Source organism: Schistocerca nitens, chromosome 1 (genome assembly GCF_023898315.1).
Source record: "Schistocerca nitens isolate TAMUIC-IGC-003100 chromosome 1, iqSchNite1.1, whole genome shotgun sequence".
Taxonomy (NCBI): domain Eukaryota; kingdom Metazoa; phylum Arthropoda; class Insecta; order Orthoptera; family Acrididae; genus Schistocerca; species Schistocerca nitens.
In genome coordinates, this window is record NC_064614.1 from 533,947,443 (window position 1) to 533,972,570 (window position 25,128).

The following is a 25,128-nucleotide window of genomic DNA, read 5'->3' on the forward strand; positions in this document are numbered from 1 at the left end:
TCGATGCCACCCCAGACCGTATCAAGGTTGGTAATGGAACGGCAAGTTTCCCTCTGACGCCGATAACTGTCATGCAGCATCTGGTGGACCCAATGGTGCACATCCACAGAACCACCGTTAGCAGCTCTAGTCTACGAGTGCCCTCTTCAGCCACGATATAGGATGTCCGGCGGCAGCGCTCAGTCCACTTGGGCTCAGACCCATTGACCACACGGCGCTATGCAGACACTATCTAGTCGTGGCTCCAACACCATAGATCGTGCATGGTACGACAAGACTCTTCCTTGTTGACCTTGTGATAGCTGGACTCCGTTTCTTGCAGAATTGTTTTTTTAAATGTGTCTTTATACTCTTGGACAAATACAAGTTAAGAAAATCAACCGTTTGTTGTATTAACTTGTTTGATAGACCCGCCCAGTTAGCCGTGCGGTCTAACGCTCGGCATTCGGGAATGGGAAGGAGCGTCTGCTCCTCGGCACGATTCAGCCCGGCGAACTTGTGTCGAGGTCCGGTGAGCCGTCCAGTCTGTGGATGGTTTTTAGGCGGTTTTCCATCTGCCTCAGCGAATGTGCGCTGATTCTCCTTATTCCTCCTCAGCTACACTATGTGGGCGATTGCTGCGCAGACAAGTTCTCCACATACGCGTACACCATCATTATTCTACCACGCAAACAAAGGGTTTACACTCGTCTGGTGCGAGACGTTCCCTGGGGGGATCGACCGGGGGGCCGAACCCACAATAACCCTGAAAGTGTGGTTTAGTGTGGGGCGTTGGAGGGGTGAAGTGGACTGCGGTAGTCCAAAAATGGTTCAAATGGCTCTGAGCACTATGGGACTTATAATCTGAGGTCATCAGTCCCCTAGAACTTAGAACTACTTAAACGTAACTAACCTAAGGACATCACACACATCCATGCCCGAGGCAGGATTCAAACCTGCGACCGTAGCGGTCGCGCGGTTCCAGACTGAAGCGCCTAGAACCGCTCGGCCATATCGGCCGGCGGACTGCGGTAGTCATCGTGGGGTTGTGGACCACTGCAGCTGCGGCGGGGACGGAGCCTCTCCGTCGTTTCTAGGCCCCCGGTTCACATACAATACAATAAAATACATACAACTTGTTTGATAATCATTTTTGCTCATGTTCAGCTTTCGTACAACGACAGCTGCCGCTCTCTTTATCGTTGCGTACAAAGTCAAACCAACAACCAGAGTAACAAATCCATTCCAGCACTTCACCCATTCTAAAACTGCCTAATTCCACGAGTGTGAGGCGGAAACGTGAAGGAACAACCATACCTAAACGAAGACCATGCAGACTTCATGTTCTGACGGACAGAGACCGTCGAGATTTGCTGTGGGTGGTTGTAAAAAATCATATGAAATCGCGAGTTCCAATGTGCTACTACAAGTCCAGTTAGCTGAACGACAGTGCGTAGAGAATTAAAAAGAATAACGCACAATGGAAAATCAGCTCCCTATAAGCCACACATTTTATAGACAATGCTAAGCCACGCTTGATGTGGTGTAAATAGCGATGCCACTGGACACTGGATGACTGTAAACGTGTGATATGAAACAATTTATCAGGCTATACTATATGGCAATCGACAGAAGGATTTGGGTATGTCGACAGTCTGAAGAAAGTTACCAGCCATCGTGTATAGTGTCAACAGCGAAAAAGGATTGTGTGGCGTTACGGTGTGTTTTCGTGGTCAGTGTGTGGTGCCCTTTAGTGCTCTACAGAGGATATAAATACATTTTATAGCATTTTATACAGGGTACATTAGAGAAGACTTTAGAACAATGATTGTATCAGCATGACAATGCACCCTGTTGTAAAGCAGCGTATGTGAGGCAGCGATTTGTAGACAACAACATTCCTGAAATGGAATGGCCTGCCCGGAGTCCCACTAACTTAATGGAACACCTTTCGGAATTGACCTTCGACTTAGCTCCAGATCCCTGCGGCCAGCATCGGTATCTTCTCTGGTTTAGGATCTTAAGTGAGAATGCGCTGCTATTCCTCCACAGACATTCAGACACCTACTGAAAGTATTCCCAGTACAGTTCAGACCGTCATAAAGGCGACTTATGGACACATCCCATACTTATGTCCGCTAATAGGTGTCCGGACATTTTGATTAGATGCTGTGGATAGGTCTATTGCTTTGAGATTCCATTCCTGGTCAAGCTGAAAGTTTCTGAAGGAGTGGAAACTAACCTACCACTGAATAGGTATGTTTAACGTCTCATTGCTATCAGTTCTACATAACTGGGAGACGGATCACTAGCCCATGTGAGCAATGATGGAACATGAGATCAGCCGTGGCCTCGTTGACGAAACCAGTGCAGTTTTCACCTGAGCTGAGTCGATCTCTGCGACTCCCAAATACAACCTTAGTTCCTTAAGCATTTTCACACTTTGTTTTATTTAAACAGCGGGAGACAAACGTACGAACACAAACATCCAGTACTAATGTTGACGAACAGAAGTCTTTAATAAATAATGAGCATGAGTAGCCAAAAAAGCTTGTTGGTTTTCTTGCTGCGTCAAGTTTGGATAATATCCTAACCCCTTCCATTATCTTCGTCACGGCTCAGTAACTGACTCTGGGATGTAAATTATTTCTTCTTTTATACTGTTGAGTCACCAACTGGCAGGCCACGCCGTTAAGTAGGTGATATGGGCATGAATGTAATGCAGCTTCGACCCCTCAATCACAGATTGTTTCACGTCACTGGGAGCATCACCGCCAAAGATAAACGGCTGAACGTACTCTTCTGCAGTGTGTCTGTCTACATCGTGTCTCTCCCAAGCGATATCAGGTATTATTTCTCTAGAGCTTCTAGTTTTTAGCATTAAGTGTTGAGGTGTATGACTCTGTGTGTAATTCTTAGACAAGAAATGCAGGGGTCTGGTGTTCGATCCCCAGTCAGCATAGGACTCTTTTCTGGGACTTATTTCTTCTCTTATCTCTGGTAGTGATTAGTAATTCTGAAAAACGCCCAGTGGCACCCTGGTTCTTAGTGTACATAAAAGGATATCCCCTACAAACGACTAGTCAAGTCAGTTCTAAGGTTACTAATGACCACAGCAGTTGAGTCCCATAGTGCTCAGAGCCATTTTTTCTAAGGTTACAAGAAAACAACGATTTAACACCCCTAACAATACCATGGCTAGTAACGCATTGCGGTTTTCAAACCAATCTTCATGCTGAGAACAATTTTACTTAGGCGATGACACCGGATACAAGAACTGCGTATCCTGTGTAGCGTGCGGTGTTCAGCGCCAACTAAAAATATAGTTTAGCATCTCACTGTACACAAAAAAATATCTAAATTGTAATTAATTTGAGCAGCTGATACCGAAACCTGGTCTTAGTCTCCTGCGATATTCGGGTGAAAGACATATATGAGAAGGCACAGAAAATCACGAAGAATACTAAATGTTTGCAGTAGTGACAGAGGACGAATTTAGTGTCGCGTCAACTTTTCTTCTCACTCCCATTTCACTGGTTCAAATGGTTCAAATGGCTCTAAGCACTATGGGACTTAACATCTGAGGTCATCAGTCCCCTAGACTTAGAACGACTTCTAACTAACCTAAGGACATCACACACATCCATGTCCGAGGCAGGATTCGAACCTGCGACCGTAGCAGCAGCGCAGTTCCGGACTGAAGCGCATAGAACCGCTCGGTCACAGCGGCCGGCTCCATCTGACTGAAATTGTTTGTTGCAGCAGATGGCGAACATCAAATTTCCACGGTTCCTGCAATAAATCCGTAGCAATGAACAGATACAAGGGTCTTAAATTTGGTTTGGTGGAGCATAGTGCTGTTTATGGATAATATTTGAAAATTACCTTCTGTTATCGGTGTCACTAGTGTGCTTTCGATCAGCATTTCTCATTCACATTTGTGTGGGGCGTAGGTGCATATTTCGAATTGTCCATCCATCTAATCTTCGGCATTATACAGCATTTCCGAAGCGTCTATTCTCTTCTTGTCTGGACACATCATCGTCAACTTTTCACTTCATTCGAGACAAATACCTTTAGAGAAGACTTCTTAGCCCCTAAATTTTTATTACATGCTAACAACGTCTCTTCTTCAGGAACGATTTTTGTACCTTTGGCAGTCTACATTTTATATCCTTTCCACTTCGGCCATCATCATTTATTTTATTACCCAAATAGTAGAACTCATCTACTATTTATAGGGTCTCATTTCCTAATCTAATTCCCCACTAGTTGAGGAGCGCCAGGCTCAGTTTGACGTTCCGCGCAGCATCACATCGAAGACAGAATATCTTGAATTGTTATCAGTGAGGAAGGAAAGACGCTGGCAGTATTAGAGACAGAAAACGCCAATAGCAGTGGACAAGAAAAAACCAGTAGCACCGTTTCTTGAAGAAAGATTCTTTTATCTGAAGTAGTACAAGTGAGGCCGGCCGAAGTGGCCGTGCGGTTAAAGGTTCAAAATGGTTCAAATGGCTCTGAGCACTATGGGACTCAACTGCTGTGGTCATAAGTCCCCTAGAACTTAGAACTACTTAAACCTAACTAACCTAAGGACAGCACACAACACCCAGCCATCACGAGGCAGAGAAAATCCCTGACCCCGCCGGGAATCGAACCCGGGAACCCGGGCGTGGGAAGCGAGAACGCTACCGCACGACCACGAGATGCGGGCTCCGTGCGGTTAAAGGCGCTGCAGTCTGGAACCGCAAGACCGCTACGGTCGCAGGTTCGAATCCTGCCTCGGGCATGGATGTTTGTGATGTCCTTAGGTTAGTTAGGTTTAACTAGTTCTAAGTTCTAGGGGACTAATGACCTCAGCAGTTGAGTCCCATAGTGCTCATAGCCATTTGAACCATTTGAAGTACAAGTGATATACAAATGGTATTTTTGTTTATCTTATTAATAACATTTTTATAACATGATGTTTATGGGATTTTGATCTGCACACCTTCACTAATTATAATCACGTAATTAAAAAAAATAAAAAAAATATAGCACCGTGGATCCTATCACTTTGGGAGAATTTTTGGGAATAATTAGGGGCGACGCCTGAAGAGGGATAGTTCATCTTTTATGCTAGGGTGAAAGTAGAGGTGTCAAGTAAGGGTAAGTTTTATATTTGTCTCTTTCTTTTTCTAAGTCCGCAGCTCGTGACCGCGGTAGCGTTCTCGCTTCCCGAGCACGGGGTCCCGGGTTCGATTCCCGGCGCCGTCAGGGATTTTCACCTGCCTCGAGATGACTGTGTGTTGTTGTGTCGTCCTCATCGTCATCATTCATCCCCATTAGGGTCGGAGGAAGGCAATGGCAAACAACCTCCCCTAGGACCATGCCTAGAACGGCGGTGCGGGTCTCCCGCATCGTCCCCTACGCTTTGTCAAGGAGTATAGGACATCATCGTCATCTTTTTCTAAGGCTAAACTTAGTTGAGTAGACAGTTAAGCGCTAAGAAAGGTGGTAAAGTGCGTTCGTGGAAACCGAGAAGTCGCGGGATTGAATGTGGGGAACCTCGGTCAGACCACGGATTTTTCTGTCTTCGTTTGATCAACCATGTGAGGAGTCGCCAGAAACAACACTTGATTCGGATTCCACGTTAAAGTATAGTCGTTTGATCAACTATGTGAGGAGTCGCCAGAAACAACACTTGATTCGGATTCCACGTTAAAGTATAGTCCCTTTCGCCCCGTTGGATGGCTGGGGTGGGGTAGGGAGATGCAAGTCGCTGCAGTGGCATACAATAGAAGGACTGGTACCAGGCCATTGAACCACACGAAATTATTATTAATATCATCTATATACATAATTAAGTTTGTAAGTTATCCTCGGAGTGTGAGTCCTTCTCGCACTTGTCCGGTTTGTAAATAAAAGGCTGCATGGTGTTTGCTACATCGATAGTCAGCGAACTCACGAGACGATGCAGCGATGGAGACTGTAGCACTGGTGGCGCTGAGGTGCAGACAGCGTCACCTGCGTCACGTCTGTCGTTACGGAGTGGTCTTAAAGCTGACGCGCGGCGTTCACGTTCTCATTCCGTGCTAGCTATTCTACATCCTGAAGCCTCAGATGCCATTATTACCCCCGACACTGCTTTCGCCACGGACTGTGTTCGGACTTTGATTCTGGACTACCACTACGTTATAGTGCGATTGGAGAACAGAGCGCACCGCGGATGAAGCCGTACCTCTGGAGGGGACAGCTGAGACTTGGGGGTCGCGCCGCACCCCGGCGTGTGACGGGCGCCGCGGCTCCCCGCGGGGTCGGCTAATGGGCGCGCGCTACCGGGGCGGCGTGGCACTCCGCTCGGCCGACACGCGTTCCTCTGCATAATTCAATGGCGCGCATTAGGCGTCTCCATTAGGCCCCGGGACGCGCGCGCGGCTAAACCGTTTGAGGGCAATGGAATCAGAAAACGACCCCGTCGGCCGGCCGCCCCTAAGCTGGATACGTCGTTACGCAAGCGAGCCTATTTAGGCCCCTGGAGCCGGCGGCGTTCGGCGCGGGGTAATCGCAGTCCGCGCGGGTAATGAAGTAGCCGGCCCGAGTAGATTGCGGGGCTCGAAATAGGACGGGCTGCAGTCGCAACACACTTGTTTAGCCGTCACAAGTGTCGCTATACGCAGGATAAAGGACTTTGTAGTTCCCGAGAAAGAGACAGTCCTCAGTCTTGCAGTCACTTCTACACTCCGTGTTCATTAACGGGGGAGCTCTTGAACTTGCGATACGGTCGTCCACGTCATCTAGTTTCGAGACCGCGAGCATTCGTAGTCCTCTTCCTCCTGTTACTAACCCAGCGTTACGATTATTGTTAAACTCTTTATATTACTCATAAAACTGGCAGCTGTGGTATTCATTGAATGAAAGCTTTGAATATATATAAAAGACATTATCCTGACTGACTGATTCGTTATCGTCCAGCCCAAACCAATAGTGATAGAAACTTGAAATTTGTAGAGGATGCTGATCTTATACTGTAGGTGTCATTTAAGAAGCGATGTTTACGAAATTCCACCCTTAAAATAGAGAATGGAAGGTTTTTTCAAAATATGTTGCTAGTAAGGGAATTTTGAAGTTAGACTTACGAAAATTGGTATTTGAATTTTCGGTCAGAAATACAGAAATGTGTGATTCAGCATTTTTGGAAATTTGAGCCCTGTCGGTTAACAGTCTATGGAAGCATTTTGAAGCTATGTCAACGAAAATTTTTATTTGAGTTCTCCGTCGCAAATAAAAAAATACTAGTTTGAGTGTTTTGCGAAATTCAATCAAAAATGGTTGGTTCAAATGGTTCTGAGCACTATGGGACTCAACTGCTGAGGTCATTAGTCCCCTAGAACTTAGAACTAGTTAAACCTAACTAACCTAAGGACATCACAAACATCCATGCCCGAGGCAGGATTCGAACCTGCTACCGTAGCGGTCTTGCGGTTCCAGACTGCAGCGCCTTTAACCGCACGGCCACTTCGGCCGGCTTCAAAAATGGTTCAAATGGCTCTGAGCACTATGGGACTTAACTGCTTAGGTCATCAGTCCCCTAGAACTTAGAACTACTTAAACCTAACTAACCTAAAGACATCACACACATCCATGCCCGAGGCAGGATTGGAACCTGCGACCGCAGCGGTCGCGCGGTTCCAGACTGTAGCGCCTAGAACCGCTCGGCCAGCCCGGCCGGCGGAAATTCAATCCCTAAGGGTCCGAAGAAGGGAATGAATTTTTTGTGAAATGTTTCAATTTGAATGCGTTTTTATAGCTAGATCTATTAAAATCTGAATTTGGCTTCTCGCTTGGAAACAAAAAAAAAAAAAAAATTCACGATTTTTGGAATTCAACCCTTTTGGTGGTGGAATAGGAGATGAAAACTTATAAGAAAATGTTTTGTTAAATTTTAAAAAATTACGCTAAATCTATGAAAACTGGTACCGGTATTTCACTTCTCGGCTAGATATAAACAAATATGTGTTACCAGGTGATAGTTTCTATGGAAATATCACCTCATGAACCTTAAAAGGCATGATGAACAAAAATCTTGTACTCCAGCTACCATAATCGCTTTCTGGCCACAAATTTTGTGAACAACATAAAAATTCGGTTAAAGGAATAAAAAACATTGTGAGACAATACAGTCCATCCGAGCGAAACAGTGGGCGCTAAACTATGTCTTAATAATTTCATTCAGAAGGCAGTTTTTCCAGCTTATCGTGATTGGGAGGCATCGTTTGTGTCACCCTTGGGTGATACTCTTCCTCAGTCAGATTGCTGAGTATCCATGTCCTAGTTTACCATTCCGTTCTTGATGTCTTCACTTTAATGTCTCTGCAGGTTATGCTGCCTACAGAAATATCATAGAAATCTTCATTCGTATCTTTAATAACAGATTCAGCCATTAGTATCGGCCGGCCCGAGTTGCCGCGCGGTTCTAGGCGCTACAGTCTGGAACCGAGCGACCGCTACGGTCGCAGGTTCGAATCCTGCCTCGGGCATGGATGTGTGTGATGTCCTTAGGTTAGTTAGGTTTAATTAGTTCTAACTTCTAGGCGACTGATGACCTCAGAAGTTAAGTCGCATAGTGCTCAGAGCCATTTGAACCATTAGTATCGCCTTTTGCGAATCAGATTTCATAGTTCATTTTCAACAGGATTTTTTTTTTTGGAGGCCATACAGCCATCAGGATAATTTTTTAGACGAGTCATATACTCTCTTCCCTACCAGAATTTTGATAACCTGCCATTGTAGGAGGTGTAACCGTTCTAACAACTGCGCCACACAATTGTCGTGTGACATAGGACCTTGCCGTTGGTGGGGAGGCTTGCGTGCCTCAGCGATACAGATGGCCGTACCGTAGGTGCAACCACAACGGAGGGGTATCTGTTGAGAGGCCAGACAAACATGTGGTTCCTGAAGAGGGGCAGCAGCCTTTTCAGTAGTTGCAGGGGCAACAGTCTGGATGATTAACTGATCTGGCCTTGTAACATTAACCAAAACGGCCTTGCTGTGCTGGTACTGCGAACGGCTGAAAGCAAGGGGAAACTACAGCCGTAATTTTTCCCGAGGACATGCAGCTTTACTGTATGATTAAATGATGATGGCGTCCTCTTGGGTAAAATATTCCGGAGGTAAAATAGTCCCCCATTCGGATCTCCGGGCGGGGACTACTCAAGAGGACGTCGTTATCAGGAGAAAGAAAACTGGCATTCTACGGATCGGAGCGTGGAATGTCAGATCCCTTAATCGGGCAGGTAGGTTAGAAAATTTAAAAAGGGAAATGGATAGGTTAAAGTTAGATATAGTGGGAATTAGTGAAGTTCGGTGGCAGGAGGAACAAGACTTTTGGTCAGGTGATTACAGGGTTATAAATACAAAATCAAATAGGGGTAATGCAGGAGTAGGTTTAATAATGAATAAAAAAATAGGAGTGCGGGTTAGCTACTACAAACAGCATAGTGAACGCATTATTGTGGCCAAGATAGACACAAAGCCCATGCCTACTACAGTAGTACAAGTTTATATGCCAACTAGCTCTGCAGATGATGAAGAAATTGATGAAATGTATGACGAGATAAAAGAAATTATTCAGGTAGTGAAGGGAGACGAAAATTTAATAGTCATGGGTGACTGGAATTCGTCAGTAGGAAAAGGGAGAGAAGGAAACATAGTAGGTGAATATGGATTGGGGGGAAGAACTGAAAGAGGAAGCCGCCTTGTAGAATTTTGCACAGAGCATAACTTAATCATAGCTAACACTTGGTTCAAGAATCATAAAAGAAGGTTGTATACCTGGAAGAATCCTGGAGATACTAATAGGTATCAGATAGATTATATAATGGTAAGACAGAGATTTAGGAACCAGGTTTTAAATTGTAAGACATTTCCAGGGGCAGATGTGGATTCTGACCACAATCTATTGGTTATGAACTGCAGATTGAAACTGAAGAAACTGCAAAAAGGTGGGAATTTAAGGAGATGGGACCTGGATAAACTGAAAGAACCAGAGGTTGTAGAGAGTTTCAGGGAGAGCATAAGGGAACAATTGACAGGAATGGGGGAAAGAAATACAGTAGAAGAAGAATGGGTAGCTCTGAGGGATGAAGTAGTGAAGGCAGCAGAGGATCATGTAGGTAAAAAGACGAGGGCTAATAGAAATCCTTGGGTAACAGAAGAAATATTGAATTTAATTGATGAAAGGAGAAAATATAAAAATGCAGTAAATGAAGCAGGCAAAAGGGAATACAAACGTCTCAAAAATGAGATCGACAGGAAGTGCAAAATGGCTAAGCAGGGATGGCTAGAGGACAAATGTAAGGATGTAGAGGCTTGTCTCACTAGGGGTAAGATAGATACTGCCTACAGGAAAATTAAAGAGACCTTTGGAGAGAAGAGAACCATTTGTATGAATATCAAGAGCTCAGATGGCAACCCAGTTCTAAGCAAAGAAGGGAAGGCAGAAAGGTGGAAGGAGTATATAGAGGGTTTATACAAGGGCGATGTACTTGAGGACAGTATTATGGAAATGGAAGAGGATGTAGATGAAGATGAAATGGGAGATAAGATACTGCGTGAAGAGTTTGACAGAGCACTGAAAGACCTGAGTCGAAACAAGGCCCCGGGAGTAGACAACATTCCATTAGAACTACTGATGGCCTTGGGAGAGCCAGTCATGACAAAACTCTACCATCTGGTGAGCAAGATGTATGAGACAGGCGAAATACCCACAGACTTCAAGAAGAATATAATAATTCCAATACCAAAGAAAGCAGGTGTTGACAGATGTGAAAATTACCGAACTATCAGTTTAATAAGTCACAGCTGCAAAATACTAACACGAATTCTTTACAGACGAATGGAAAAACTGGTAGAAGCGGACCTCGGGGAAGATCAGTTTGGATTCCGTAGAAATGTTGGAACACGTGAGGCAATACTAACCTTACGACTTATCTTAGAAGAAAGATTAAGAAAAGGCAAACCTACGTTTCTAGCATTTGTAGACTTAGAGAAAGCTTTTGACAACGTTAACTGGAATACTCTCTTTCAAATTCTGAAGGTGGCAGGGGTAAAATACAGGGAGCGAAAGGCTATTTACAATTTGTACAGAAACCAGATGGCAGTTATAAGAGTCGAGGGGCATGAAAGGGAAGCAGTGGTTGGGAAAGGAGTGAGACAGGGTTGTAGCCTCTCCCCGATGTTATTCAATCTGTATATTGAGCAAGCAGTAAAGGAAACAAAAGAAAAATTCGGAGTAGGTATTAAAATTCATGGAAAAGAAGTAAAAACTTTGAGGTTCGCCGATGACATTGTAATTCTGTCAGAGACAGCAAAGGACTTGGAAGAGCAGTTGAACGGAATGGACAGTGTCTTGAAAGGAGGATATAAGATGAACATCAACAAAAGCAAAACGAGGATAATGGAATGTAGTCAGATTAAATCGGGTGATGCTGAGGGGATTAGATTAGGAAATGAGACACTTAAAGTAGTAAAGGAGTTTTGCTATTTAGGGAGTAAAATAACTGATGATGGTCGAAGTAGAGAGGATATAAAATGTAGACTGGCAATGGCAAGGAAATCGTTTCTGAAGAAGAGAAATTTGTTAACATCGAGTATAGATTTAAGTGTCAGGAAGTCGTTTCTGAAAGTATTTGTATGGAGTGTAGCCATGTATGGAAGTGAAACATGGACGATAACCAGTTTGGACAAGAAGAGAATAGAAGCTTTCGAAATGTGGTGCTACAGAAGAATGCTGAAGATAAGGTGGGTAGATCACGTAACTAATGAGGAGGTATTGAATAGGATTGGGGAGAAGAGAAGTTTGTGGCACAACTTGACTAGAAGAAGGGATCGGTTGGTAGGACATGTTTTGAGGCATCAAGGGATCACAAATTTAGCATTGGAGGGCAGCGTGGAGGGTAAAAATCGTAGAGGGAGACCAAGAGATCAATACACTAAGCAGATTCAGAAGGATGTAGGTTGCAGTAGGTACTGGGAGATGAAGAAGCTTGCACAGGATAGAGTAGCATGGAGAGCTGCATCAAACCAGTCTCAGGACTGATGACCACAACAACAACATAGGCATTGCCGACCGCAGCGCTGCCTTCTGCCTGTTTACATACCCCTGTATTTGAATACGCATGTCTACACCAGTTTCTTTTGCGCTTCAGTGTAGTAGATCATATTTATCCGAGAACTGCCGTTAATAAGTAAAGAAAAAAGAAGACGTCATGGAGGTATTAGATGGCACAAATAATTTTGCAGTCAGCAGCGAAGCGTGTTGGCTCTGGAAGATCTCGAAGTAGAGCTGGAAGTCGCAGCTGCGATGAAGTCACGCGTAGAAACAACATTGTGACGCAAGTGGGCGGCAAAGGCCTCGCGGTATCTGGCCACCCAGAAGCGGCTCCCAGAGACCGTGGCAGCGCGCTACGCCCTCCCACAATTAGCCGAACACGACTCGACACTATCGCCCGCCCCTCTCCTCCAGTTCCAAATGACAGGATGATACATAGCCCGTGGTGTCCCAACGCTAGTGTGACACTCCGTCAAAACAGCCTCGGGTTGTACATAATACGACCTCTAGGTCAATGTCTGTGTGTCAACAGAGACCCTCAACTGCAGAGCGTATCCCCTCTTTGTTACATCAGGACGTCTCCAGATCCGTTCTGATCCTATGCTCACCACTTTTACCAAAAATACGGGTAATGTACAACGGTTTCTTCTTACAATAAATACCTGTGCTATCCGCATCATCGTTTCGCTTTGAAGATCAATCAAAGTTCAGTTACTGAAACAGTATCGCAAAAAATGGTTCAAAAATCTCTGAGCACTATAGGACTTAACATCTCAGGTCATCAGTCCCCTAGAACTTAGAACTACTTAAACCTAACTGACCTAAGGACATCACACACATCCATATCCGAGGCAGGATTCGAACCAGCGACCGTAGCGGCCGCGCGGTTCCAGACTGTAGCACCTAGAACCGCTCGGCCATCCCGGCCGGCGAAAATGTGAACAAAACGGCATTATACGGAGATCAGCTTTCTACAGTGTGGATGAGTTCGACTAAGTGCCACGATGACCGTGCAGTAGCATACGAGAAGTATCAAACAAAGACCAGTGAAGCACAGATTTTATTTCTTCTCTGTCTCCAAAGAATAGGAAATGGGCTGTTTATAGTAACAGTGACGCGTGTTGACTATTCAGATGGTATTTAATACGCATGAACGACAGTGAATATGCTAGCAGAAGGCAGCGTATTGAACATTCGTGTCTCATACACGAATGTGGTCTTCGGAAACTTGATCACACACACGGCTCTGGAAAATAGGTAAAAATCTACAGGAGAAATGACATTGGAATACTAGTTTGGGGAACGCTTAAGTATTCCAGAGCACATAACTTGTTGCACGTTTTTGGGCACTGGGCCCCACAACAAAAGCTAGGTGCATGTTCCGTTGAGAATCCAATGACACCGTCTGCTAGCGACTGCAGTGGGCAAGTGAACATTGATTCGAGAAGAGAACAATGAGACCATTGAATTTAGACTGACTTCGCAGCTTATTCCAACCCTTCCATTGTTGTATCAGGATAGATCGCCTTCTTACATTCGCGTGCTTGTCATACGTAGCGCAACACGCATTCCGGTAGACGCCAACAGTGTAGTGTTGTGGGATGCATTCAGCTGACGTGCGACAATGGTTGCTATAAAATACAACACAAAATCTGTGAAGTACAGCAAGACATGGAATTGGTTGACCACTTCTTCTTACTGGCTGATGTGTATATTTCTGGATGCTCTATTTTTTTCTGTTCGACGAGTCTGTTCCCAAGACGACAGGGTCATGATGAAAGTGACTGGAGGAGAAGAGTGAATTATACTTGACGTTGTACGCTTATAATTGGCTCCATATAAACACATGCGATGAGATGTCACTGAGCTCTGCCTGAAGGGATCTGAAACTATTGTCCCGTAATTTAGTAACCAGACGCGAAACTGTTATTTGTGTTCACAACATCTCAGGATTGGAGTGACCTAATGATCCTCTAACAACAGCTTAAGGAGGCATTAAGCAGACGAGAACGGATGTTCAGATTCATCAGTTTATAAATATACAGGAGGAAAAATTAGTCACCTCCAGGAGATATCACACTAATATCTTATAACATGGTATCTACCCCTGATGACGAACTTTGTTGGGCACGGGAAAGAGTCCATAAGTTACTTAAGATATATCACTTACAGCTGAAACCATTCACTGACTGTTGGATCCTGATGAGATACTAAGGATGTTGATTGCTTCGTTTCACCACCTGTTCCAGGATGTCCTTTTCTAATGGGAGCAAGGTCGAGTGTTTCAGTCTGTTACTCGAGGTGTCGTAGGATGCCTGAGTGTTAATTAAACCAGGATCATATTCGTGCAACGATGTGAACACGGCAGTAGGAATCTTAGAAAGCTGGAGTGTCCACAGAATACACAGCCTGAATATGTAGAAAAAAGGGAAAATTTGGTCCTGGAGAATGTTGAACTCCTTCATATTCGCAATCATCTGAATGAGTGAGCACAAGTTATAGTACGTAAAACACACCCAAAACTTTACAGAATCATCTCCAGCCTGAAATACATGCACTATACACTACAGATTGGACGTCTCCTTAGGCCGACTGTGCACTTGACTGCTTGCTCATTTGAAAGGAGTGACCCATCGGACCCAGCCACTGTTCAGTTTCTGTGCTGTTTGGGCCGCTGAAGACGTGCGGCTTTACGTGCCGCTGTGAGCAATTGCCTTTTGCGAGCTACCCCTTGCCAAATGTTTAGTAAATGCAGTTTCGTTCGCAGTGTTCGCTAGGGAGGTGGTTGAGACCCATCTGCATGCACTGGCAGGGCGATTTCTTTCCAGTTTGAATCCGATCGTCATTGGCAAGGCGTGACGTCTCCGGTGCTGTCGGTTCGGACTGTGTTACAACCACCGTTCTCACGTCGTGTTACATGACTGAGAGTGGTACGCCGTTCTTTGTAGACACGTTGTTGGATACGCCATTACCAACAATCAGGTGATTTCATTCACGGGGAGGTTACGGGACGTCCATAAACTATAGCTACTATCTGCCATTCTGTCACGAATGAACGTCGGCCAGTCTTACTGCACTGATTCTATACGAGCGACTGGCACATGCAAACCACTTCACTACCAATGCTTACGTCAGCTGCGGAGCCTCATATGACCGCTTGGTTCCAATTTTTCACTCTACTTATCTCCAAAGCGACTAGCGTAGTCTTATAAGGCGGTGGCTAACATTTTGTCTAGTGAACTTATTTGGAAAATTGCCCATTAGAATTCGTTTGTACAATACTGTCCTCCATTTCAGAGATACCGCACATAGTTTCCGCTATTTGATCAAAAGAATTCAGATACTTATTAGTAGACTTTAACATGAAGTTAATCCACGCTTCGCCTATATGATAGCCTAAAACTTTCTGGGGACAATTTCAGTGAGGAAGCCGGCCGGAGTAGCCGAGCGGTTATAGGCGCTGCAATCTGGAACCGCGCGAGCGCTACGGTCGCAGGTTCGAATCATGCCTCGGGCATGGATGTGTGTGATGTCCTTAGGTTAGTTAGGTTTAAGTAGTTCTAAGTTCTAGGGGACTGATGACCTCATAAGTTAAGTCCCATAGTGCTCAGAGCCATTTGAAATCAGTGAGGAATCTGAATGTCTGTGGAGTACGAGTAGCCCACTCATCGTCAATGTCTTCATATCCTTCCGCATTTAGCGTTCCCTTAAGCAAAGGAACGAAAAATCCTCCCATATCGTAACACCATCCCCTCCAACTTCATTGTTGACACTATACATGAAGGCAGGTAATGTTTTCCAGTCATTGACCAAACCAAAAAACCTTTCTACCTGACTGTCACAGGGTATAGCGTGAAATCAGTTGTTTCCAGTTATCCACTGTCCAGTGGCGTCGCTCTTTACTCCATCTCAAGCTTCGCTTTACTTTGACTACACAAAGGTGTGGCTTACGAAGTGCTACTCGACCACTGTATCCATTTATTTTTAAGTCACTAGCGATATTATTACGTTAGCTGGACTGCTTTCGAACTCAGGAGTGGTTCCCTCTCTCGTGTTACGCGATTTTTTTTACAACTACACTCTGCTATGCTCGATCTTCCCTATCCGTCAGTACATGATGATAGACCTTGTCTTCCTTTCACTGTGGTTGTTCCTTCGCGTCTCCACTTCACAGTCACACTACCAACAGTCTATTTAAGCAGCGTTAGAAGGGTTGAATTGTCCCTTATGGATTTGTGACTCAGGTGACATGCAATGGCCAATGACAGTCAGTGAGCTCTCTCGATGTACCCATTTTGTTGCTATTGTTTGTTTGCTGACAACTGACAACACAATACCCATCGCCCATCGCCCTGGACGTCCTTCTCTTGTGACTTCTAGTGATCAGTCCAACTTTACGTTGGGGGATCTGGATAATTTTGATCAGACAGGTATATGTACAGTTCTCTGTATGAGTTTTGGGAGGAATCTGTTGCAAGTGAAAAAAAAAACAAAAAAAAAACGTAAATGCGATGCTGACGTTGTTTCACTCACATGGAGAACAAAGGAAGGAGTTCATAGTGAACGTTCTTGACTGTTAGGTAAGACATGGTGTACAGTATTTGGGATGGTTGTTGCAGGCGGGCCTGGAGCTGAAGGAGAACCTGGCGGGCGCGGGCTGGCCCTACCCGTCCGTCTACCACCCGTACGACGCCGCCTTCGCCGGCTACCCCTTCAATGGGTAAGTACCGCTCGCTAGCGCCCATCTAGATAAAACCCGACACAAGTACTTCAGCGCACTGGGCTCCCACCAGGGTCTTTGTAGACCGGTTAGACTTTTCGGCGTTCAAAATTTCTTTATTTTCACACAACCGGTTTCGGACTGTTATAAGCCCATCTTTAGGTTTCGTAGCTCTGCTGTGGTCCCCGAGCGCCGCGTATACCAGGCGCGGTGTGCTGCCTATGAGCACAGCGTCTTGTACGCGTCCGACAAGATATTCGCTTACTACTGTACGCTAACACTCTACGACCATCCTCCATTCTGTACTGATAGAAAGTGTGCAGTTGTAGTTCTAGGTTTCTGTTGTTCCAGATCACGTTCCTAGCTGATATATCGCCTATGACAATTAGTCTCTGTTCGCTCTTCTTCTTTCGTAGCGACAGCTTTGTTAGTTCGCAGACCTACTGATGTACCACAAGAACCTGCAATATTGGTGAAGAGGTTCTTAATGGTGTGGACGTTGTGTTTCAATTGAAGCAACTAATAGTAAAATGTATTCATAAGATATTTAATTGTGTAGATCGTATTTCTGTGGTTTGATGTAAGCTCCAAACACACAATGGACATGCATTATTCAGGACACAATCCCGATTTCACATTCCTCAATCATTTCTCGATATCGATTACTATAGTTTTTATTGACATTTACTTGAACGAACGCTGCATTAAACAGAAGCACTCCAGTGGTATGTAATAGGACTTTTTTGTTTTTCGTTTTCGTTGACCTCATCTTGTCAAGTTCTCTGTGCAAAACAAAATTAATTGTTGTTATAAACATATAAGTGAGGCACACCACAATAAAATCTTCAAGAACGAAGAAACCGTACTAAGCTCACTTGTACGCTCCTGGAAACGGAAAAAAGAACACATTGACACCGGTGTGTCAGACCCACCATACTTGCTCCGGACACTGCGAGAGGGCTGTACAAGCAATGATCACACGCACGGCACAGCGGACACACCAGGAACCGCGGTGTTGGCCGTCGAATGGCGCTAGCTGCGCAGCATTTGTGCACCGCCGCCGTCAGTGTCAGCCAGTTTGCCGTGGCATACGGAGCTCCATCGCAGTCTTTAACACTGGTAGCATGCCGCGACAGCGTGGACGTGAACCGTATGTGCAGTTGACGGACTTTGAGCGAGGGCGTATAGTGGGCATGCGGGAGGCCGGGTGGACGTACCGCCGAATTGCTCAACACGTGGGGCGTGAGGTCTCCATAGTACATCGATGTTGCCGCCAGTGGTCGGCGGAAGGTGCACGTGCCCGTCGACCTGGGACCGGACCGCAGCGACGCACGGATGCACGCCAAGACCGTAGGATCCTACGCAGTGCCGTAGGGGACCGCACCGCCACTTCCCAGCAAATTAGGGACACTGTTGCTCCTGGGGTATCGGCGAGGACCATTCGCAACCGTCTCCATGAAGCTGGGCTACGGTCCCGCACACCGTTAGGCCGTCTTCCGCTCACGCCCCAACATCGTGCAGCCCGCCTCCAGTGGTGTCGCGACAGGCGTGAATGGAGGGACGAATGGAGACGTGTCGTCTTCAGCGATGAGAGTCGCTTCTGCCTTGGTGCCAATGATGGTCGTATGCGTGTTTGGCGCCGTGCAGGTGAGCGCCACAATCAGGACTGCATACAACCGAGGCACACAGGGCCAACACCCGGCATCATGGTGTGGGGAGCGATCTCCTACACTGGCCGTACACCACTGGTGATCGTCGAGGGGACACTGAATAGTGCACAGTACATCCAAACCGTCATCGAACCCATCGTTCTACCATTCCTAGACCGGCAAGGGAACTTGCTGTTCCAACAGGACAATGCACGTCCGCATGTATCCCGTGCCACCCAACGTGCTCTAGAAGGTGTAAGTCAACTACCCTGGCCAGCAAGATCTCCGGATCTGTCCCCCATTGAGCATGTTTGGGACTGGATGAAGCGTCGTCTCACGCGGTCTGCACGTCCAGCACGAACGCTGGTCCAACTGAGGCGCCAGGTGGAAATGGCATGGCAAGCCGTTCCACAGGACTACATCCAGCATCTCTACGATCGTCTCCATGGGAGAATAGCAGCCTGCATTGCTGCGAAAGGTGGATATACACTGTACTAGTGCCGACATTGTGCATGCTCTGTTGCCTGTGTCTATGTGCCTGTGGTTCTGTCAGTGTGATCATGTGATGTATCTGACCCCAGGAATGTGTCAATAAAGTTTCCCCTTCCTGGGACAATGAATTCACGGTGTTCTTATTTCAATTTCCAGGAGTGTAGAAACATGCCCGACGGTGGATAATATCCTTCGTATACTGGAAGCCTTTCATACCGAACAATGTACTGTAGCAGTAGCGTCGTGAGATCATATAACGAACCTCATTTTCCATGTCTGGCGTCTTCTTTAACATCACCATCCACTGCTTCCACGACTTCTCAGACTGGGAAGGAGTGCTGTTACCTTACGTGGCCTCAATGACGTAGCAATTTCAGTATTTCGCACTAGGGGAAAAAGAGACTAGAAGAATAGAAACTTGATTCACAAACTGTAAGCACCTTCATTCCTCCTGTTGTCTAAGAAATATAAAAATCATCACGTAAAGCGCAGTTCATGTTTTTTTTTATTTTCACTACCGGTTGCGTTCATGGAACGTCACCATGTGACAAGTGTTTTGGACTTTATGGAGTGATTTGTCATATATCGGAACATCCATAAAGTTACAGACAAGTATGTCATCTGAAGTTGATCTATGAGGCGCTCATTCACATATAAAGGTAAGTGTCAACAGACGTGGTAGCACTAAGAAGAATATGCTCAAAATTATTCCTCCTGTCCTTCAGGACTTCGATTACTAAATGCCTGGAAACAGTCCTCCGTTGGTGTTGATGGCAACATTTTAATTGCTAGTGTGTTTCACTTGCATTCATGCTGAAGTTCAAAAAATGGTTCAAATGGCTCTGAGCACTATGGGACTCAACTGCTGTGGTTATCAGTCCCCTAGAACTTAGAACTACTTAAACCTAACTAACCTAAGGACATCACACACATCCATGCCCGAGGCAGGATTCGAACCTGCGACCGTAGCAGTCCCACGGTTCCGGACTGCGCGCCTAGAACCGCGAGACCACCGCGGCCGGCCATGCTGAAGTCCGTAGCTCCTTCTCCAGTATTATATATATATTACATATACTTTTAGAAAACAAGAACAAGCAGTTATTACAAATATATTATGTGGTGCATAATACTGAAATAAAGAAATGCAGCGTGGAAGTAAGTACACCTTAATTCGTAAGTCACACGTGCTTAAAAACTGTTACTTTTCATAAGGCAGTTGTAAAATTCATCATGCAGTCGTCCGACTGGCTATAAACGTGTAATTGTATCAAACCAGCTCAACGTGGCACAGACCTCTAACGTTTCTTCGCTTAAATAAAACTGAAACAGATGGGTGGGTGTCGTGTTTATTCAACTGACTTAATCGACAATCACGACGCCCAATCACCACCACTGCATGGATAAGGCACACAGTAGAACTGACACGAATCCCAAACGGATGGCAAGTCACACCATTAGAAAGATTGCAACGCCAGGTATTGAGCCAGATCTGTAGAATACTGAGGATTCGTGCAGTGACTGTTAACTGACCCTGAATATAAATGTAACGCCTTGCACACAGTTGGAGATAACAACTACTGTTCGATTATAATACGAGATGCTAAGGGTATCAGTGCAGATATTTTATTGGTGATTGAAGACAGGGTACTGAAAAACATTACAACAGTATTTACTTCATTTGCAAAACTAATAATTACAGCTATTGGGAGTTCAGGAGCATTATGTTTTTAGGTTGGTTAGTACCTCCAAGTATATATGACAGGAGCAAGCCATTAATGTTTATTTTCGCCTGGACACAGGTCAGACGTTGGGAGTGTGGATGCGTGCACATAACTAGATTAGTCTATACACACAAGCTTAGTCCACTTAGTGGGGCATTACTATTATGCAGAAAACATCAGGTAGTAAATTACGTGATGCATTTGCAGGAAGATTTTTAGACGCAGAGAAAAAACAACTAACGCACTGAATCGTACACATGTTAAAGTACCAGTGATCACATTATAGCCCTATACTAGCGACAAGTCTCCATAAACAGTAACAGTTGTAAAATACTTAGGAGTAACTGTTTGTAGCTGTCTGAAGTGAAATGAACACGTAAAGCCAGTTACTGGTAAAACAAATTTCAGACCAATCACGTTGGGAGAATCTTAAGAAAATGTAATTCATTTATGAAATTCAGAGACTTTCAAGACATTTGCTCGATCAGTTCTTGACTCCTGTTCTTACATCCGGTACTCTAAGCAAGTTGGGTTACTAGAAGAGAGAGAGAATACCCAACGAAGAGCCGCGCGTTTCGTCTCGGGGTCGTTTAATCGGCGCGAAAGAAATACGGCGACGTTCAACAGACTACAGTGAAAGAGACTGTAACAGAGTTCTACAATTGAAATTCTGAGAGTGTACCTTTCAACAAGAGTCGGAAAACATGTTACTTCTTCCCATACACATAATCCGGAATTACCACAACGAGAAATCCAGGAAAATTTGTGCCTATAGGAAAGTTTATCAACATCATTCTTCATACGCTCCATTCGCTAATGGTACAGGGAAGAGAAGAAAAAAAATAGCCACACTAGGAGTTTTGTCCGACACAAATTCTAAGGTGGCTTACACAATAAGTCCCGCGTGGTTGTAATTAAAATGCAACTACTCACAGGGGTCCAGTGTGGGCTGTAATTATCGTATGACAGCGAGGTTTGGCAGATATTGGAACTGATTTACGCTGGAAGAAGGTAGTTCCAGTTTAGGTCACCAGGTGCAAGTCTGGAGTTGTGAATTGAAGAAAGACATATAGAAATGTTTCTGATGTAATGGATTAGGAACGGGACGTGAGCACAAAGATCAAACAACTGAGAAAGATATCATGTAAGTTTTGTTATTAACCGCTTCTTACACAAATTATTCAATATGAGCACCGGAGACGTCGACGAGATGCTGTGTAGCTCCAGATTTGCACCTGGTGGCGAAGATCGGAACTAGTTTTTTTTTCCCTGGCGTAAATCGGTTCCGCATTAACACATCAGCATATGTACCAAGTTTCAGTGCCGTAGAATAATTACAGCCCACACAGGACCTCTGTGAGTTGCTGCACTTTAATTATAACTATGCGTTAAGTAGATGTGGAAGGTGAGTCCATGTTGGAGAGCTACAAACAACAGATCCTCGACGAAGAAAGTGGTATAACTCCTTGAAGAAAGGGAAATTAGGCTGCCAGTGCAGTCCTCTGTTGTTGTGTGCGAAAGACCGAGATCCTGGTAACTTCAGGTGTTCAGTGGTCAGCATGTCTGGCTGCTGTGTCGAGGATCCTGGTTCGATTACCGGTACTGACTGGGATTTTTTCCTTGGTAGAAGGACTGGAACGGGGTGCACTGAGCCTCGTGATACCAACTGAGTACCTATTCGAATGAGAAGTAGCTGTTTCGAGGTCAAGAATGCCAACATCGACAGGGAATGCTGTGTGCAGACCGCATGCCAGTCCGTACTGCATCAGCCGGCCAGTGTGGCCGAGCGGTTCTAGGCGCTTCAGTTTGAAACCGCGCGACCGCAACGGTCGCAGGTTCGAATCCTGCCTCGGGAATTGATGTGTGTGATGTCCTTAGGTTAGTTAGGTTTAAGTAGTTCTAAGTTCTAGGGGACTGATGACCTCAGATGTTAAGTCCCATAGTGCTCAGAGCCATTTGAACCATACAGCGTCCGAATGACGCCATTGGCAGATAATGTCGAGGCGGTCGATCGGTCCCGATTGGCCCGTCTGGACCAGAACACGAATCTTTGGTTCCTTTGCTTTGGCGACTTCAAGTAAAGCTGTTCCAAGCACAGCCCATGGAGTGACTGCTAGCTGCCGTGATCCTCCCAAAGAGATCCGGGCTGGGTCGGGCTGAAGCACACTGTGGCGCAACGTCGCGGGCAGGATGGAGGTAGCCGGCATTTTTCTTTCATCTGCGGATGGACAATACGGAGGCGGGTGGGTGACGAGTGTCAGGACACGACGGCAGCGTCCGGACGGCAGCCCCGCGCCGCGCCGCGCCGCGCCGCGCCTTCCGGTGTCATTGTCCGCAGCGGCACGTGTGCCGGAAGCGCCGGCCGCACATACTCATGAGCCGGCCGCGCATACACATACACATGCAAGTACCCAGGCCTGCTGACACATTGGGCGAGCTCCGCGCTCTGACGTCACGTGGCCTTTACCGTCTGCGTCACTGGCCTTCTCTGCTACTCCGTTGTTTTCGTGAGCGTGAATTGTCACATCAGCTGACACGGAGGGAATCTAGTATCGCGTTTCCATGTGATGGTGGTAACCGTCACGGCACAGTGATTAAGACACTGAACTCTCATTCGCCGGCCGGAGTGGCCGAGCGGTTCTAGGCGCTTCAGTCTGGAACCGTGCGACCGCTACGGTCGCAGGTTCGAATCCTGCCTCGGGCATGGATGTATGTGATGTCCTTAGGTTAGTTAGGTTTAAGTAGTTCTAAGTTCTAGGGGACTGATGACCTCATAAGTTAAGTCCCATAGTGCTCAGAGCCATTTGAACCATTTGATCCAACTCTCATTCAGAAGCGTCGGGGTTCAAATCCCCATCGGGCCATTTTGTTTGGGCGAAGTGTGAAATATAGGTATATATGTTAACATCTCTTGGATGACGATGTCATTAATGGAGATTCACGTCGAGGAGGGTTCAAAAATGGTTCAAATGGCTCTGCTCACTATGGGACTTAACTTCTGAGGTCATCAGTCCCCTAGAACTTAGAACTACTTAAACCTAACTAACCTAAGGACATCACATACATCCATGCCCGAGGCAGGATTCGAACCTACGACCGTAGCGGTCGCGCGGTTCCAGACTGTAGCGCCTAGAACCGCTCGGCCACTCGAGGAGGGTGTGGAAGGAAATCACTTACGCTTCACTGAAAGAAATCAACTCAGCAGTTATTTAAGCAATAGTGACACCACATAAATCTTCAGCAGAATAAGCTTGTTAATGGCAAGAAATTGGACAGTTGGGGCTTATACTGAAAATTATTTAGCTGGCTAGGACAGAGCCTAGTATCATAAAAATTTTCCACGCAATTGTGTTTCTTCTTTGCTATATGTAATTGTTTTTGAAGCCTTTTATTGCTTCAACGTCAGGCATTTAGGCGTAATTATCGGAAAGAAATACAGTACATCTATAACAATACACTGTTGTTGTATGAAGGCATCCTTTAATATGATAAATAAAACATTTCAACAAGCGCGCCGAAATGTCTACAGGTGTAGCAAAAGAAGGCCTCGAAATCGATTTAAAATAAAGTTAAACAACAAACACAGCTTCGATGAAAGTTAGCACCAAAATAGCCCATGTGCTCCAAAACAAAGTATGCTACAACTGGAGTCCTCATTATTCAGCGTTATGGACGGAACAACCGTACTTTGCTTTAGGTTTCCATGATTTCCGTATCATTTGCCGTACGACGATGCTGAGGTAGTTTTGTCTCAGTAAGGACCAGACGACTTGCTTCCACATCCCTGTAGAAGTTAACCGTCATTAATGGCCACTTCATCGAAGAGGTGTTAAACCATGTACTTCGCCCTCCATGCAGGAGCCGTGTTCAAATTCCATTGCAGCTTATCAATTCAGCGATGTTCTTCTAGGTTTCTCTCGGTTTTCTAACACTACTGTGGGTGAAAGCTATGGTTCTACTATGTGCAGCGACTTGCTACCAAGGTCCCTCGTCTACTGCTGCACAAGTCCTGCCAGTGAAATTCAAAGAGTAACGGAAAGAAGCCAGTTAGTAAGTCTCTGGTGCCTGCTTCGCTAAGGCGTCCTCCAATATCAGTTTGTCAAATTTGTTGATTGCATGGAAGTTGACACAGTCAGTTTCCTCTAGATTATCACTTGATGTCTTAGTAATTATGACGTTAGGCTAGAGTCAGAAGAGACTATACCTGGATTATGTGGTCCCGTCGTTAGAGCGAATCTTATGCTAAAATAAAATATGTGTGCGTTGACATCTGCAACCAGAGTCTTTATAAGCCTCAAGAACGGTAAGTCCTACGGCGCTTCGACATCGAGTACTTCCTTCTCTCACTTCTACCACAATAATAGTACGGAAATCCTAACAGATCGAAGTAAGACAGCAGTAACACGTCTCCATCAGGACGTCCTCAATAACAGTAGAACATGCTCTAAACGCTCACTTACCCAGTGCTGCAAAAGC

General features: G+C 45.5%; 1 protein-coding gene across 1 annotated transcript in view; it reads left to right on the forward strand.

Moving 5' to 3' along the window:
* Positions 1 to 25,128, forward strand: part of LOC126259615 (iroquois-class homeodomain protein IRX-4) — a 247,300-nt gene that overhangs the window by 67,827 nt on the left and 154,345 nt on the right. Inside the window, exon 2 of the mRNA XM_049956571.1 lies at positions 16,690 to 16,790. Coding sequence (XP_049812528.1) covers positions 16,690 to 16,790 — 101 coding nt within the window. The remainder of the gene's footprint in view (positions 1 to 16,689; positions 16,791 to 25,128) is intronic.